This window comes from Ammospiza caudacuta, chromosome 9, assembly GCF_027887145.1.
Source record: "Ammospiza caudacuta isolate bAmmCau1 chromosome 9, bAmmCau1.pri, whole genome shotgun sequence".
Classification (NCBI taxonomy): Eukaryota; Metazoa; Chordata; class Aves; order Passeriformes; family Passerellidae; genus Ammospiza; species Ammospiza caudacuta.
In genome coordinates, this window is record NC_080601.1 from 6,793,634 (window position 1) to 6,809,750 (window position 16,117).

Below are 16,117 nucleotides of genomic sequence, written 5' to 3' on the forward strand. Positions count from 1 at the left end.
GGGAATTCCCTTTTGAACACTTAAGGAATAACTCCAGAGATAAAGGCCCCGTGGGGAGGCCAAGCCCAGCTTTGACCTGGGTGACATTCCCCTGTGTGATGTCCCCACAGAGCCAGGGCAGGTCCCCACGGAGCTGTTCTCTTCCTGCCCCATGGTGCCAGGAGCTCCAGGACACATTCAGGACGTCGGGAAAGAAGGCAGCAGCTCCCAGGGCACAGGAGAGCCTGGGCCAGCGTGGGTTGGTGCCCCAAACCAGGAGCTGGCATTGTCCCGTCTCCTGGTTTCCTTGGGAAGCCCCGGCTGGCGGCTCCCCCTGAGGCTGCCGAGTCCATTAAGGCACAACTCGAGGATCTGTAAACACTGGTGCCCAGCCCGGGCACGGCCCGAGGCTCCGGCCGGCGATTCAAGTAAGGGTGGCAGCGAGACCATGGCTCCCCAGCGGTGCCACCCGCCAGCGGTGCCGCTCCTCGCAGCATCCTTGGTCACCTCCTGCCCGGGGGCGGCTTCAGGGCCACCTTGGGCGGGGGACACCGCTGAAAGGGGCTCGGTGGGAGGGTCGGTACCGGCGGCCCCTCGCCCTGGCTCGGCGCTTTGCCCTTCAGCGCTGGCAGAGGTTTGCTGGGCGGCTTCGGCTTCGCCTGGCGAGAGGAGAGACCCGACTGCCTCACCTGGGCAGGGACCCGGAGGGGCAGGGGGGAGGAAGGGTCCCCAATCCCCCCCAAGCCACCGCACAGGTGGGACTGGGGCCATCGAGAGGGAAGGTGGGGTTACCTGCGGGGGCCATTCCGGGAGGCACCGAGGCGGCCCCGGTGGCCGCGGGGCCAGCACGGGGCTGTGAGCCCGGGTGACCCGCGGGGCCGCCGTGCTGCTCAGCAGGCTGGGCTGGCCGATGTCCCCGCGGCTCAGCTGCCGGCGACCCGGCCGCGCCCGGCCGCCCTCCAGGAACAGCGGGTTGGCCAGGCCGGAGGGAGTCCCGCTGGAGCTCCTGTGGGACACGGGCACCATGAGGGGCTGCTCGGGCACCCCTGGAGCTCAGCCCCCAGCACCGGGACGGGAATGAGTTACCCTTTGTGCGAGCGCCGCGCCGCCCTGGCCCTCAGGAGCACCGCGCCGCCCGCCAGCCCGACCCCGGCCAGGGCCAGCACGGCCAGCCCGGCCGCCAGCACCGCTCCGCCGCTGCCTGCGGGGACCAAACCGGGCTCTGGTGAAGGAGCGGCACCCGGCAGCGGTGCCAGCCCCCTCCCCAGGCCCCCTCCTCGGCACCCACCTGCGGCTATGCCCGAAATCTCCTGCTCGCAGTAGGGCGCTGCCCAGCCCGGGTCGCAGTGACACTCGCGCCGGTGGTTGCACACCTGGGGAGGGGACAGAGCGGGTCAGGGCGGTGGCAGTGCCACAGCGGCACCTCCGGGAGGGGCCATCGCACCGCCTACCCCGTGGTTGTTGCACTTGGCCGAGCAGTTCTTGTCGCCGTAGACCAGCAGGTTCTGGCAGCGGCCGGCGTAGCAGACCTGGGGGCAGACAGGGGGGCTCTGAGGCTGTCCCGGGGCCGGTGCTCACCCTGCCCGGCCCGGCACGGCCCCGCTCGGCTCTCACCATCTCCTCGCCGCACTTGGCGCCGGTGGGCACCAGCCGCAGCTTGGCCGCCTCACCAGCGTCGCTGCCCGCGATCACCGCCTTGCACTTGAAGCGGCCGAAGTAGTAGCCGAAGGAGTAGTAGCCGGTGCCCAGGATGGGCTGGGTCTTGTCGCTCAGGCACAGCAGCGTGCCGCACTTGACATCCCTGCGGGGACAGAGCCGTGAGCGCGGCCCGGCCGGGCTGGGGCTCCCCCGCACCCCCGTCCTTACTTGGGGCTGCAGGGCTGCTTGCCGTACTCGGTCAGGCAGTGCAGGTGAACGTGCTGCTCGCTGTTTTGCTTGAAGCAGACGTCGGGAGCCACCTGGGCCTCTGCGGGACACACGGAAAATGTCATCCCGTTTGGGATCCTGGGGTGCAATAAGGGACCACAGCCGGGCGATGCGCTGGCCCGGGGGCTGCAGGCACATCCCGCAGCTGGTGGGGCAGGAGGAAGGGAAGGGAAGGGAAGGGAAGGGAAGGGAAGGGAAGGGAAGGGAAGGGAAGGGAAGGGAAGGGAAGGGAAGGGAAGGGAAGGGAAGGGAAGGGAAGGGAAGGGAAGGGAAGGGAAGGGAAGGGAAGGGAAGGGAAGGGAAGGGAAGGGAAGGGAAGGGGCCCTACCTGCGCCCCAGAGCGCCCGGCACTGCTCGCCGTGCGAAGGGCAGGCCCCGTTGTAGCAGTAGCCGCTGCCGTGCTGGCAGGAGATGCCGTTCTCCTGGAACACATCCTCGGGGCACTCGGCGCTCAGGCCGCTGCAGTGCTCGGCCAGGTCGCAGTCGTTCTTGCTGGCCCGGCAGAGCGTCCCTGCAGCCTTCACCTGCACGGGGAGCAGCGGGGTCAGCTCTGCCTGGATGCTCTCACTTCTCCAGGCACCGCTCTGGGAAACGCCTCCCAGCACACCCTGGATCCAGGCGCTCGGCTACCGACTGAGCCGCTCCGCCAGGGCTCGGACCGGCTCTGCCCCGGGTTAGGAGCCTGCGGAGCTGCTCCCTCGGGCGGCAGTACCTTGCAGTCCTGGCAGCATTCCCCGCGGGCACACTCGGCTCCCTCTCTCAGCTGGCACGTGGTGGCATTGCAGCAGCGGTCCGAGCACTCCTGCGGGACAGGGATGGAATTAAACCCTCCTGGAAGCCCCTGAAGGACCCTTTCCTTCCTTTCCGAGGGGACCAGGCTGCTAAGTCACCAGCTGCCCATAGCAGGGTTAAACCACGGGCTAAAACCACAACAACATTCCAGGTGGGGACGGACATTCCTGCTGCCTCTTTATCTCCATTACCAACACCAAACCAAAGGGCCAGAAAGGAGTTTTTCAAAAGATGGAGCCTGAGCTGGTTCCCTTTGCACAAGGAGAAAAAGTGAGGATTTCTGTGCTCCCTGGGGCAGGGAACATTCAGGGATTGATCCCAGAGGCATTGCCTATCTGTCTGTCTGTCTGTCTGTCTGTCTGTCTGTCTTAATTCCAACATTCTGGTAGGGGTGAGGAGCAGCTGAGCACAACTCTTGAAAGAACAGCCTGCCCTGATGTTCCCTCCTGGAGGGACGACACCTTTGGAGGACACGAGGGGATGTCCATATTTCCTAGGCTCAAATCACAGCCAGCCACACGAAGCGGGGGCACACACGAACATCCTCCGCCGGTTATTTTTTGGCAGGAGCATCAGGAACCAGACAGCTCTAAGGTCCCTGCTGGCCACCTCGGGAGGGCATCCCCACCTGGGGCGTGCCGCAGTCGCACTGCTCTCCCCGCTCCACGAACTGGTTCCCGCACACCGGGCCCCCGTAGAGCTCGTCGGCGCGGGGCGCGTTCAGCAGGCAGCTGGTGCGGGGGTCCCCCAGGAACTGCCACATGTCCTGCTCGCTGCAGCGGCTGAAGAGCTTGGGGTACACCAGCCTGCGGGGGCACAGAACGGGACACGGTCAGCAGAGAGCCCCGGGGGCAGCGGGAGGGACACCCATCCACTCAGAAGCATCTGTGGTCATGGGAATCGGAAAAATAGGAACTGCCACAGGCACTGAAGGGGTTGATCTGCGGCCTTGGGAGAAGCTTGGATTGATATAAAAATAAAATATACAGACATTAAGCAGAAAAATAATAAACTTGTGTTTCTGTACCCTAAGTGAGAAACTGCACTTATAAGGTGGTGAAAGGTTCATAATGTAGAAAACTGTATTGATAAGATGGTAAAGTATTTATAATATAGAAAAATGTATTGATAAGATGGTGAAGGGTTTATAATGTAGAAAACTGCATTGATAAGATGGTAAAGTATTTATAATATAGAAAACGGTATTGATAAGATGGTGAAGGGTTTATAATGTAGAAAACTGTTGATAAGGTGGTGAAGGGTTTATAATATAGAAAACTGCATTGATAAGATGGTGAAGGGTTTATAATATAGAAAACTGCATTGATAAGATGGTGAAGGGTTTATAAGGTAGGGTATGATTGTATGGGGTGAACTGAGAGTTTAGAAGTTATAATAGAAGCATATAAGTGTGGCAGAAGGCCATTGGGCAAAAGTATCCACAGGGAAGTAAAGATGATGAGTTAGAAAAGCAAAATGAACCTTGTGGCATCTGTCCATTGGGTTAGAAAGTTCTGTATTGCCTTGTAACAAGGAACTTGTGACTGCTTTGAGCTATGGCTGAGTGCTTGCTCCTCTAAAATCTCACAGCCTCGGAAACTGATGTTTATCTGAGCAATAAATGGTTCTGAGCCTGAAAACAGTCCCATCCCTTCATTACAAAGCAGTGACAATGATATGCAGTGACGTGAGGTGGGGTGAAATGTCCACCCAGACCTGACCATCTCACTGGTTCCACCCCCTCAGGACACCCTGCCTTTGGGTGTTTTTGCAGCCCAGGGATGTCCCCCTGTCCCCTTCACTCACCCCACGCTCCCTGCCATGACGCAGCCCCCGTCAGCTTTGGGGACAGGGCAGCGGCAGCCGGCGACGTCCTCGTCGTGGGACATGCCCAGGTTGTGCCCCAGCTCGTGGGCCATGGTGGAGGCAGCTCCGATGGGGTTTGTGCTGTGGTCCTGTGGGACAAGGAGCCCAGCCTGGGTTAGGGGCCCTTCTGGCTTCTCCATGTGTCTCCTCACACTGCCACGCTCAGGTAAAGGAAGACACAAGTTGGACATGGTCCCTCAAGAGGCCCAGGTTGGTCTCTCAGGGCTGACAGTGAGCTTAGACTGCTCCAAAAGTGATTCTTTGTGGTGGTTCTGGGGGATCACAGGTCCCAGAGGAGGAGCACAGCCAGTCCCTGACAGACTCCTAAAATCCCAGCTCCTGTGTCCATGGAGCTTTTCTGGGAGGCTTCCCAAGTGCACCAAAGGTACCACAGGTACCCAGCTGTGTGTCCACAGCCCAGCACCTCTCTGGGCATCAGTCACTTAGGGGATGGAGATGCCAGGGACCAAATCCAGCTGTGAGGCTGCAGAGGGGGACAGCTGGAGGAGGGGGTGGCCCTGGTGGCAGTGCAGGGAGGGCAGGGCACAGCACCCACCTGGTTGACGCCGCCCGAGTCCCTGGTGCACATCACCAGCTTCTTGGCCAGCCCCACGGTGTTGCCATGGAAGTCAACGCCCCTGTGGGATGGAGATGATGGAGATGCCACCATGGCCACCTGCCCTGGGAGGGTGACAGGGAGGTGTCCCCCCACCATGTCCTTACGTGATCAGCTGGGCGTTGTCGTGGGGCTTCTTCCTCAGCAGCTCCGACTCCCGCCAGTGCAGGAAGTTGTCCAGGGTCACCTCGGGGTTGGGGCTGACGGTGATTTTGTCCCTGTGGTTCCACACCTCCAGGCCAATGAGGGCCACCCGCAGGCGGAGGGGCTGGTACAGCTGGGGTGGGACACAGCCAGAGGGAGCCTGGACTGGGGCTGCAGCAGAGCAGGGAGGTCCCACCTGCCCCAGGAGCTGCAGCCCAGCCCAGGACGCTCCTCACTGAGCAATGTCACCTCTGTCACCTCAATAAATGACACCAGCTGGGGTGGCCATGGACACAGGATTGCCCCCCAAACCTCTGGGCTCTCTCTTGGCTGGTGGAGGCTGGGGTGTGTCTCCCACACTGCTAACCAACAACTGGGGCTGGAGCAAAGCCACCAGGAAAGTCAGCATGGCCCAGTGCATCCCTCCCCTTGTTAGCAGCCTGAGAGTGGCCACGGGATGGGCTCCCAGGGGTTACAGGACAAAATTTCCCTTGTGGACAGAGTTGAGTACTCATGTCCACGTTGCACATGTGGTTGGGGTGGGTCACACATGGAGGGATGTGGTCACTCTGTGGGGCTGAGGTTGGCTCCAGCTCCACCACCCCAGCCGTGCCAGGCTCTGTGCCACCTCCCCTGTGCCCACAGCGGAGCTGGGAGGGGGATCCAGAGCCCTGGGCTCACCTTGTCCACGTGGTTCACGATCTCCTTCATGCGGTTCTGCACCGTGCGCAGGTCCTTGTGCTTCCTGAACTGTGGGGAGGACACAGAGAGGCTCCCAGGTGAGCTCCCCACTGCAGGTGTGACAGCAAACCCCCAGCACCATTCTGCCCACTTTACCTCCTGGTTGTCTGCCACCAGCACCAGCTCCACGTACCGGGGACCTTTTTGGACCGGACCTGATTTCTGAGAGGGAAGAGGAAAGGAGGGCTCAGCTTCCAGCTTGCCAAGCCACCAGCTGCCCCACATCCCATGGGGGAGTGTGCTGGATCCTGGAGGGCCTCCCAAGGTCAGCAGGTCTCCTAGCTCAGCTCTGGGATGTTGTTTTGCTGGGTTACAGACCTCTTCCAGCCTGCGGATGCTGGGATGCTGCAGCCCCACATTTCTCCTCACAGAGAAAAGCAAGGCACAATTCTTCCCAAGAATATTTCTGGGATTCACATTCTCTGAACCCCAGAGAAAGGAAAAACAGTTCTTATCTCATTTGCTGTGCCTGTGTTTGTGCAGAAACAGAATGCAATATGGGGATTGTTTACCCAAAGTGATGGGGTTTTGCTACAAGGCCTGTTAGGGCCAAGAGTGTGTGTCAGGACTGTGGGGTGACAGTCATGAGCTTCTGTGCATTGTGTGCAGAGTGGAGTGCTTGGAGGTTCAGTTTTTAGATGTATAGAATAATATAGTATAATAAAGCAATTAATTAGCCTTCTGATAAGATGTTAATTCTGATAAGATGATAATTCTGATAGGAAGATAAGCATCACTCTCTCACACCTCATTGGGTTGCCAGCAAATGCCATAGGATACCCCACCAGGCTCTGCAGGATCACAGATGCTCCTGCTCATGGCACAAGATCCAGGGACCTCTTCCCACCACAAACCCTGTGTTGGGGCACTGACACCACCCCATGGGACAGGATCATGGCAGAGATGCTCAGAACCCCTTCCTCCCTCCCAGGACAGGCTCAGGAAGGAGCAGGGATCCCATCGCATCCCATCGCATCCCATCGCATCCCATCGCATCCCATCGCATCCCATCCCATCCCATCCCATCCCATCGCATCCCATCCCATCCCATCGCATCCCATCCCATCGCATCGCATCGCATCGCATCGCATCGCATCGCATCCCATCCCATCCCATCCCATCCCATCCCATCCCATCCCCATCCCATCCCATCCCATCCCATCCCATCCCATCCCATCCCATCCCATCCCATCCCATCCCATCCGTACCCATCGGTAGAGCTTCATGGCCGCGGGGATCTGTGGCTCTCGGTCGTACTGCAGGCTGGCGCCGGGCTCCCGGCAGGTGCCGCGCTTGCCGCGCAGGCGAGCGGCTCGGTACACGGCGTGCCGGCCGGCCACGGCCCCGTCCAGCGGCTCCAGCAGGAACGTGGTCCCGTTCACCCGGAAAAACCCGCTGGGGACGGACACACAGACAGACAGACAGAGGGCAGGCGTCAGGCTGGGGGACAGGCAGCCCACGGACAGATCTACAGGAGTGCCCGTGGTCGGTGCCCCATCCCTGGGATTGTTCTGGTCTAGTGGAAGGTGTCCCTGCCCATGGCTTTAAGGTCCTTCCATCCCCAACCGTTCTGGGATTCCCAATAAACGCAGCTGCCAAAGCGGCTGCAGGGCTGGGAGGGGACAAGCAGCACAAGTGTCACTCACTGGGAGTGCTCCAGGCAGCAGGAATGTCCTGGGCTTCGGCAGCTGATCCTTTAATTAAGGATGGATCCAGCCAGGGCATTCCTGCCCGGAGCTCCGGGGGGCTCAGGGCTCCACTCTCACCCCAAAGAGCCGGGAGCCTTTCCTGCCGGGGGCAGCAGCTCCAGCAGGAACAGGGATGTCACTGTCCCTTCCGCAGGGAAAGCTGAGCTGGGGCTCTGTCACCCTGGGTCACTGGGCTCTGTCACTCTGCTCACCGGGGCTCTGTCACTGGGGCTCTGTCACACTGGGGCTCACCAGGACTCTGTCAGTGGATCACCATGGCTCTGTCACCCTGGGTCACCATGGCTCTGTCACTCTGCTCACTGGAGCTCTGTCACTCTGTGTCACCAGGGCTCTGAAACTCTGGGTCACCAGTGCTCTGTCACCAGGAGTCTGTCACCCTGGGTCACTAGGCTCTGTCACCTTGTGTCACCAGGGCTCTGTCATTCTGGGTTACCAGAGCTCTGTCACTCTGTGTCACCAGGGCTCTGTCACCCTGTGTCACCATGGCTCTGCCACCCTGTGTCACCATGGCTCTGTCACTCTGGGTCACCAGAGCTCTGTCACTCTGCTCACAGGGGCTCTGTCACACCATTTCACCAGGCCTCTGTCACTCTGGGTCACCAGGGCTCTGTCACTCTGGTCACCAGAGCTCTGTCACACCGGGGCTCTGTCACACTGGGGCTCTGTCACTTTTGTCACCAGGGCACTGTCACTCTGGTCCTTGGGGCTCTGTCACCCTGTGTCACCAGGGCTCTGTCACCAGGGCTCTGTCACACCAGCTCACCAGGGCTCTGTCACTCTGTCACACCAGGGCTCTGTCACACCGGCTCACAGGGGCTCTGTCACACTGTGTCACCAGGTCTCTGAAACTCTGGGTAACCAGGGCTCTGTCACTGGGAGTCTGTCACCCTGGGTCACTGGGCTCTGTGACCTTGTGTCACCATGGCTCTGTCACCGTGGCTCTGTCACTCTGGGTCACCAGGGCTCTGTCAGTGGATCACCAGGGCTCTGTCACTGGCTCACAGGGGCTCTGTCACTCTGGGTCACCTGGGCTCTGTCACCCTTGTTCACCAGGGCTCCGTCACTCTGCTCACCGGAGCTCTGCCACCCTGGCTCACCGTGGCTCTGTCCCCCCGTGTCACCGTGCCCTGTGCCCAGGCTGGCAGCTGTCCCCAGCTGTCCCCAGCCCGAGCAGGGCTCCACTCACCTGAGCCCTGCGCAGGTGCTGATGCTCGCTGCCGAGTCGGGCTGTCCCCGCACGTGGCCCTGGTAGAAGCAGTGATCCTGCAGGGACAGGGGGCACAGCTGTGGGGCTGCCCTGGCACCCCAGGGGTGGGAGAGCTGCTCCCCCCAGCCAGCTGTGCCTGTGTGTCCCCCAGCTGTACCTGTGTGTCCCCAGCCCATACCTGTGTGTCCCCAGCTGTACCTGTGTGCCCCCAGCCCATACCTGTGTGTCCCCAGCCCATACCTGTGTGTCCCCAGCTGTACCTGTGTGTCCCCAGCCCATACCTGTGTCCCCCAGGCTATACCTGTGTGTCCCCAGGCCATACCTGTGTGTCCCCAGGCCATACCTGTGTGTCCCCAGCTGTACCTGTGTGTCCCCAGCCCATACCTGTGTCCCCCAGGCTATACCTGTGTGTCCCCAGGCCATACCTGTGTGTCCCCAGGCCATACCTGTGTGTCCCCAGCTGTACCTGTGTGTCCCCAGGCCATACCTGTGTGTCCCCAGCTGTGCCTGTGTGTCCCCAGGCCATACCTGTGTGTCCCCAGCTGTGCCTGTGTGTCCCCCAGCTGTGCCTGTGTGTCCCCAGCTGTACCTGTGTGTCCCCAGCCCATACCTGTGTGTCCCCAGCTGTGCCTGTGTGTCCCCAGCTGTACCTGTGTGTCCCCAGGCCATACCTGTGTGTCCCCAGCTGTACCTGTGTGTCCCCAGGCCATACCTGTGTGTCCCCAGCTGTACCTGTGTGTCCCCAGGCCATACCTGTGTGTCCCCCAGCCCATACCTGTGTGTCCCCAGCCCATACCTGTGTGCCCCCAGCTGTACCTGTGTGTCCCCAGCTGTACCTGTGTGTCCCCCAGCTGTACCTGTGTGTCCCCAGCTGTACCTGTGTGTCCCCAGGCCATACCTGTGTGCCCCCCAGCTGTACCTGTGTGTCCCCAGGCCATACCTGTGTGTCCCCAGGCCATACCTGTGTGTCCCCAGCTGTACCTGTGTGTCCCCAGCTGTACCTGTGTGTCCCCAGCCCATACCTGTGTGTCCCCAGCTGTACCTGTGTGTCCCCAGCCCATACCTGTGTGTCCCCAGCTGTACCTGTGTGTCCCCAGCCCATACCTGTGTGTCCCTCAGCCCATACCTGTGTGTCCCCAGGCCATACCTGTGTGTCCCCAGCTGTACCTGTGTGTCCCCAGGCCATACCTGTGTGTCCCCAGGCCATACCTGTGTGTCCCCAGCTGTACCTGTGTGTCCCCAGCCCATACCTGTGTGTCCCCAGCCCATACCTGTGTCCCGCAGGCTATACCTGTGTGTCCCCAGCCCATACCTGTGTGTCCCCCAGCTGTACCTGTGTGTCCCCAGCCCATACCTGTGTCCCCCAGGCCATACCTGTGTCCCCCAGGCTATACCTGTGTGTCCCCAGGCCATACCTGTGTGTCCCCAGCCCATACCTGTGTGTCCCCAGCTGTACCTGTGTGTCCCCAGCCCATACCTGTGTGTCCCCAGCCCATACCTGTGTCCCCCAGGCTATACCTGTGTGTCCCCAGGCCATACCTGTGTGTCCCCAGGCCATACCTGTGTGTCCGGCTGCTCCGTGATCTCCGAGCCGTTTGCAGAGTAGTGAGTCTCGGTGTAGTGCTGCCCCAGCAGGGCCCTGCGGGGTGGGGAGGGGAGATCAGCAGCTTTGGGGGAGCATTTGGGGGCTGTGACACCCCCGGGTGGGCTTGGCAAGGAGGGGACAAAGCGCTCTGGGCTGAGCTGAGCTCAGCAGTGCAGTGACACCAGGAGAAGGGACCCCCACCCTGCCCTCACCTGTTCCTCTCCAGCCACAGGAGGTGCTCCCTGCCCTCGGCACGGATGCCATAGAGGACATGGCTTGGGTAGGTGCTCTGCAGGAGAGAGAGGAGCCGTCAGAGCCTCAGCAGCTCCAGAGCCGCTCCAGAGGGGCCCCATCCTGCCCAGAAAGGGGCTGCTCTGCTGAGGGAGCTGCTCAGCCTGCGGGCACGCAGCAAAGACACAGGAAATCAGAAGAGAAGGAAGAGAGCCTGTGGGCAATCAGGCAAATCCCCACACATCCTGAGCCGGGGAACAGGCCACCAGCAAGGAGACGAGTCAGCAGAGTCTGGTTTCCCGTGTCTGACACATGGCTGCAGATGGCCCTGCCAGGGACTGAGCTTTCCTCCTCACCAGGCACAGAGCTCCTTTTTTGGGGTCTGAGTTCAGCTCTTACTCACCAGCTGAACCACAAAGATCCCCGTGGCTCTTATCAGCAGAAACTTTTTCCTGCCTGCCCGATCTGACACACCACAGCACGTTTGGGGAACTGCCTCCCCTCGGCCTCAGAGCACATTTTGGCATCGCTGCGTCCCCAATCCCAGTGGGAGCGAGCCAGGGCGGCTCTGCCAGCTGAGCCCTGAACCCCCAGGATGGAGATGTTCCTACAGGAAAAGTGTTTCCCTCTGGGTCATCCTGAGATCTCCACCTGCAGAGCCTCCATCCCGCTGGAATCACTGGGAAAGAGCCACGGTCCTGTGCCAGGCTGTGCCCTTGCCAGAGGGACCCGAGACCTCCCCTGAGGGCACTTCCTGATGGCACATCCACTCTCCTGAGGGCACATCCACTCTCCTGATGGCACATCCACCTCTCCTGATGGCACATCCACTCTCCTGAGGCACATCCACCTCTCCTGAGGGCACATCCACCTTTCCCAATGGCACATCCACCTCCACTGAGGGCACATCCACCTCTCCTGAGGGCACATCCACCTCTCCTGAGGGCACGTCCACCTCTCCCAAGGGCACATCCACCTCTCCTGAGGGCACATCCACCTTTCCCAATGGCACATCCACCTCTCCTGAGGCACATCCTCCTCCACTGAGGGCACATCCACCTCTCCTGAGGGCGCATCCACCTCTCCTGAGGGCAGATCCTCATCTCTTGCCAATCCAGGTGTGGAGAGAGCCCAGCCAAAGGCAGAGCCAGCCTTTCCCATGGGGCCAGCATTCCTCAGGGATGAGGTGTGCTGCCTCTCCCCGGGGAGGGTGGCAGTGCTGGCTGTCATGCCATGGCTCAGCATTCCCGAGGGGATGATCTGCACCCTGGAGGCAGCCAGGCTGAGTGGAGAGCTCTGCTGACTCAGTGCCAGCAGCAGGGCCAGGTGAGAGGCTCTGCCTGGCACTCAGCTGCCCTCGCTCTCCCTGGTTTGCATCCACAGAAATTCCTCTCTCATGAACAGCGTCTGTCCCAACAAAGCCATCCTTTGTTATTGTTGGCAGCCCCAAGGCCCGAAGAGCTCTGAAGGAACGGCAGGAAAGCTCTTGGAAGGGGCTGCTGGGTCAGGGAGACGACCGCAGGGCAAGTTTCAAATAAACGTCCTGCAGAAGCTGCTGTGAATCAGCCCGGCCTCACCAGCACGGGCTGGGCAAGGGCTCCAGATGGGAAAGCTCTGGGAGCAGCCCCGAGATCGGCCTGGCCGTGTGAGCCAGCTCAGCAGAGCACAGGGACAGCACAGGACAGGGAATTCTGCCAGCTGCTCCCAGGGAGAGACTCGGAGAGATTGGGATGGGGATGGAATGGGATTGGATGGGATGGGAGGGGAGGGGATGGGATGGGATGGGATTGGATGGGATGGGAGGGGAGGGGATGGGATGGGATGGGGATGGGATGGGATGGGATGGGGATGGGGATGGGGATGGGATGGGATGGGATGGGATGGGATGGGATGGGATGGGATGGGATGGGGATGGGATGGGATGGCATGGGATGGGATGGGATGGGATGGGGATGGGGATGGGGATGGGGATGGGATGGGATGGGGATGGGATGGGATGGGATGGGATGGGATGGGATGGGATGGGATGGGATGGGATGGGGATGGGATGGGATGGGATGGGGATGGGATGGGATGGGGATGGGATGGGATAGGGATGGGATGGGATGGGGATGGGATGGGATGGGGATGGGATAGGGATGTGATTGGGATGTCCCATCCCACCCCAACTCAGCTGGGAAGAGCCAAGAGGCCTTGCACACTTTTCCAGAGCCCTCTCCATGAAGATCCTGGCTGTGCCATTCTCCCTGCTGGGCTGGTGGGGAGGGTGGCACCAGGAGACCCCAGGGCTCCACCCTGCCTGCAGGGATGAACTTCGGGGTTGCTGGTCTGCTTCAACCTCTACCTGCTGGACCAATCCCATGTGTCCCAACCACTCCAGCCCCAGAACCAGCTCCTGGTGGTCTGCATCCATCCTGGCTACAGGAGGAGCCAGTGTGGAGCCCACCCATCTCCGTCTCACATGGGCTTGGTGGTGGCCAAACCTTGCTGAGAGCTTCTTCTCCACCCAGATGACCAGGAGAGCAAACCTAACCTCTTTCCAAGGTCTTGGAAAGCAGGAGAGTCCCTACCCTGAACAAGGCAGGTTTGGGATGTCCAAGAACCACCCAAGCCAAGACCAAACCCAGGTGCCAGCCATCAGACGGCCCCCGTGGCAGTGCCCAGGCACGGAGCTCATGGCAGATGTCCTCTCCAGAGGGATCCCTCGGGGTGGGAGAGCTCCCCTTGCCGAGGGTTCGGTGCCGGCGCACGCCCGGCACAGATGGCGTCTCTAAATAGCCCGGGGAATGTTTATCTCGTGGACAAGTTTAGGTTTCTGGAGCAGGGAAAACAGATGCTTTGGGGAGTGTTTTTGAAGCTAGCTTATCAGGAAGGGTTTGAATCACAGAGGAACGTGCTGTAAGGCACTGGGGGATGCGTGTCCCCGGTCCCTCCGTGCCTCCAGGCGCTGAAATCGGCGCTTTTTGGGGCTAGAAAAGGAATTTAAAACAAAAAAATTGGCTGTGAGGCAATGAGGAAAGTGACTTTGAGGTCAGGCACTCCAAACTCCTGACTCAAACCCCATTCCTTCCCCCAAATTGCCAGGTTTCCCAAGAAAAACAGCGCTGCTTTGCTTTCATGTGGATTTCTGCAACTTTCTGATTCTTATTTCTCCGTCCCTGAGGACAAAAAAAAAGCCCCAACTTCAGCAAACACAGCAAGAAAAGTGCTTACAGCTCCACGAGGCTCTGCAAACCCCTCCTTAAGGAAAGACCAGATGTCACCAGATCACGGCAGGGCTGCAAGAGGTGGCACCGCTGGGTCACGTCTCCAAAAAAAGCACCGGAGAAAGCAGCCCCGCTCTGCAGGTCCTGATTAAACCCCAAACTGCCCAGAAAAGCTGATCTGATCCACTGCTCCGGCATCTCCAAGGCAAGGAAAGGGGCAGCACATCATTTTTTGGGGGCAGGACTGAGCGGGTCTGGCCAAAATGTTGGTCCAGGGTCCCGCTCTGAGGCCGGTGGTGGGACAAGGTCCCTGCCGGTCGCATCCCCCCGGGCGCCTCCCCTGGGACTCACCGGAGGCGCGGAGAGCTCTCTCTTGGCCCGGGGCACCGGCAGCTCCCGCGGCAGCACCGTCTCGTAGCGCTCCACGTGCGGCAGCTCCTCCGGCCCGGCCCTGGAGCCTGGAAAAGCCCAAGGGATTTGAGACAGAGGCCCGGGAACCACCGGGGCACGGGATATCATCCCGAGTCGCACACGGATCACTGACCCAGCTCCTGACCCCCAACAATCCCACCCTGGGCATCCCTGGAGCGGCGTCCAAACCCTCCTGGAGCTTTGGCAGCCTCGGGGCCGGGACCATTCCCTGGGGGAAGAGCCTTTCCCTGAAATCCACCCTAAACCCTCCCTCCCTGTCCAACACGCCGCTCCCTCGGGTGTCAGGCTAGGGGACAACGAGACCAGCCAGCGTAAAGGTGCTGGGATGACCCCGAAGAGCAAATCCTCAAATATCAGCTGGGAACGCAACTCAGAGCGCTCAGCATCACCTGAGAGCGAGCGAGTCCCTTTGGGGCTGGAAACCCCAAAAAGGGATCTGGGTTTCTCAGCATCACCTGAGAGCCAGCAAGTCCCTTTGGGGCTGGAAACCCCAAAAAGGGATCTGGATCCCAGATCCTCGGTGCGGCGATACAGGGAGAGGTTTTCCAGCTCCCCATGGTGATGGCACCGCGTGTGACTCGGCGTCTGGCGGCTGTGGGGGCTGCCGGGGAGCGCGGCTGGTGCCTGGCTGGCTCAGCCCCCTCCCAGCCTTGCCTGGATGCCGGAGCGGAGAATTCCTGCCACAAACGCTCTGCTTTTCCCGGGAGCCCCGAACGCCGCGGTCGGACGGCGCTGGACGCTCCCTCCGAGGGCGCCCGGAGCCAGATGAGTCCCGGGACACCGCGTTTAAGTGGTGGCCGGGGGGACCTCCCTGTCACCCTCCTGTCGCCTTCCCGAGGCGCCCGCGCGGCCCGGGAGGCACCGGGAGCATCCCGGTGGGAGCGAGCCCGGCCCGGGCGTCCCTTCCCCATCATCGTCCCCCTCCAGCGGAGCATCCCCGTGCCCGCATCCCGGCGCCTCCGTGGGGAAAGCATCCCCGTGCCCGCATCCCGGTGCCTCCATCGCCCCCCAAGCGCCCGCCCGCCCTCCCGGACCCCGGCTCACCGCGGGCCGGCAGCGGCAGCAGCAGCAGCGGCAGCAGCGGCAGCAGCAGCGGCGGGGCCATGGCTCGGAGGTCCCGCCGTGCCCCCGCTCGCCGCGCCGCCGGCAGCCCCCGCCCGCCGTGACTCACCCACGGCCCGGACGGGACGGGGCGGGGCGGGCGGGACGGGCCGCCCACGGCGGGGAACGGCGGGGACACCGGGGGATGGGGCACCGGGAGATGGGGGCACCGGGAGATGGGGGCACCGGGGGATGGGGGCATGGGGAGAGGGGGGCACCGGGATATGAGGGGCACCGGGATATGAGGGGCACCGGGAGATGGGGGCACCGGGATATGAGGGGCACCGGGGGATGGGGCACCGGGAGATGGGGGCACCGGGAGATGGGGCACCGGGATATGAGGGGCACAGGGAGATGGGGGCACAGGGAGATGGGGGCACCGGGAGATGGGGGCACTGGGAGATGGGGGCACGGGGAACCAGGATATGGGGGTACCGGGAGATGAGGACACGGGAGATGGAGAGCATGGGGAGAGGGGGGCACCGGGAGATGGGGACACCGGGAGATGGGGCACAGGGAGATGGGGGCACCGGGAGATGGGGGCACCGGGAGATGGGGCACAGGGAGATGGGGCACAGGGAG

At 61.6% G+C, this 16,117-nt stretch overlaps 1 protein-coding gene across 1 annotated transcript; it reads right to left on the bottom strand.

Moving 5' to 3' along the window:
- Positions 1–15,539, bottom strand: ADAM8 (ADAM metallopeptidase domain 8). The gene is made up of 21 exons (XM_058810744.1): positions 15,479–15,539; positions 14,354–14,460; positions 10,778–10,854; positions 10,541–10,619; positions 8,960–9,036; positions 7,273–7,459; positions 6,161–6,226; positions 6,005–6,073; positions 5,287–5,456; positions 5,120–5,201; positions 4,504–4,652; positions 3,326–3,503; positions 2,618–2,707; positions 2,234–2,429; positions 1,846–1,945; positions 1,594–1,780; positions 1,431–1,508; positions 1,268–1,352; positions 1,066–1,180; positions 772–985; positions 1–638 (listed from the first exon to the last, which is right to left on the bottom strand). Exons 1-21 carry the CDS (start codon positions 15,537–15,539, stop codon positions 483–485), a joined length of 2,523 nt encoding a protein of 840 aa, XP_058666727.1. The 3' UTR covers positions 1–482.
- Between the last annotated feature and the right edge of the window lie 578 nt (positions 15,540–16,117).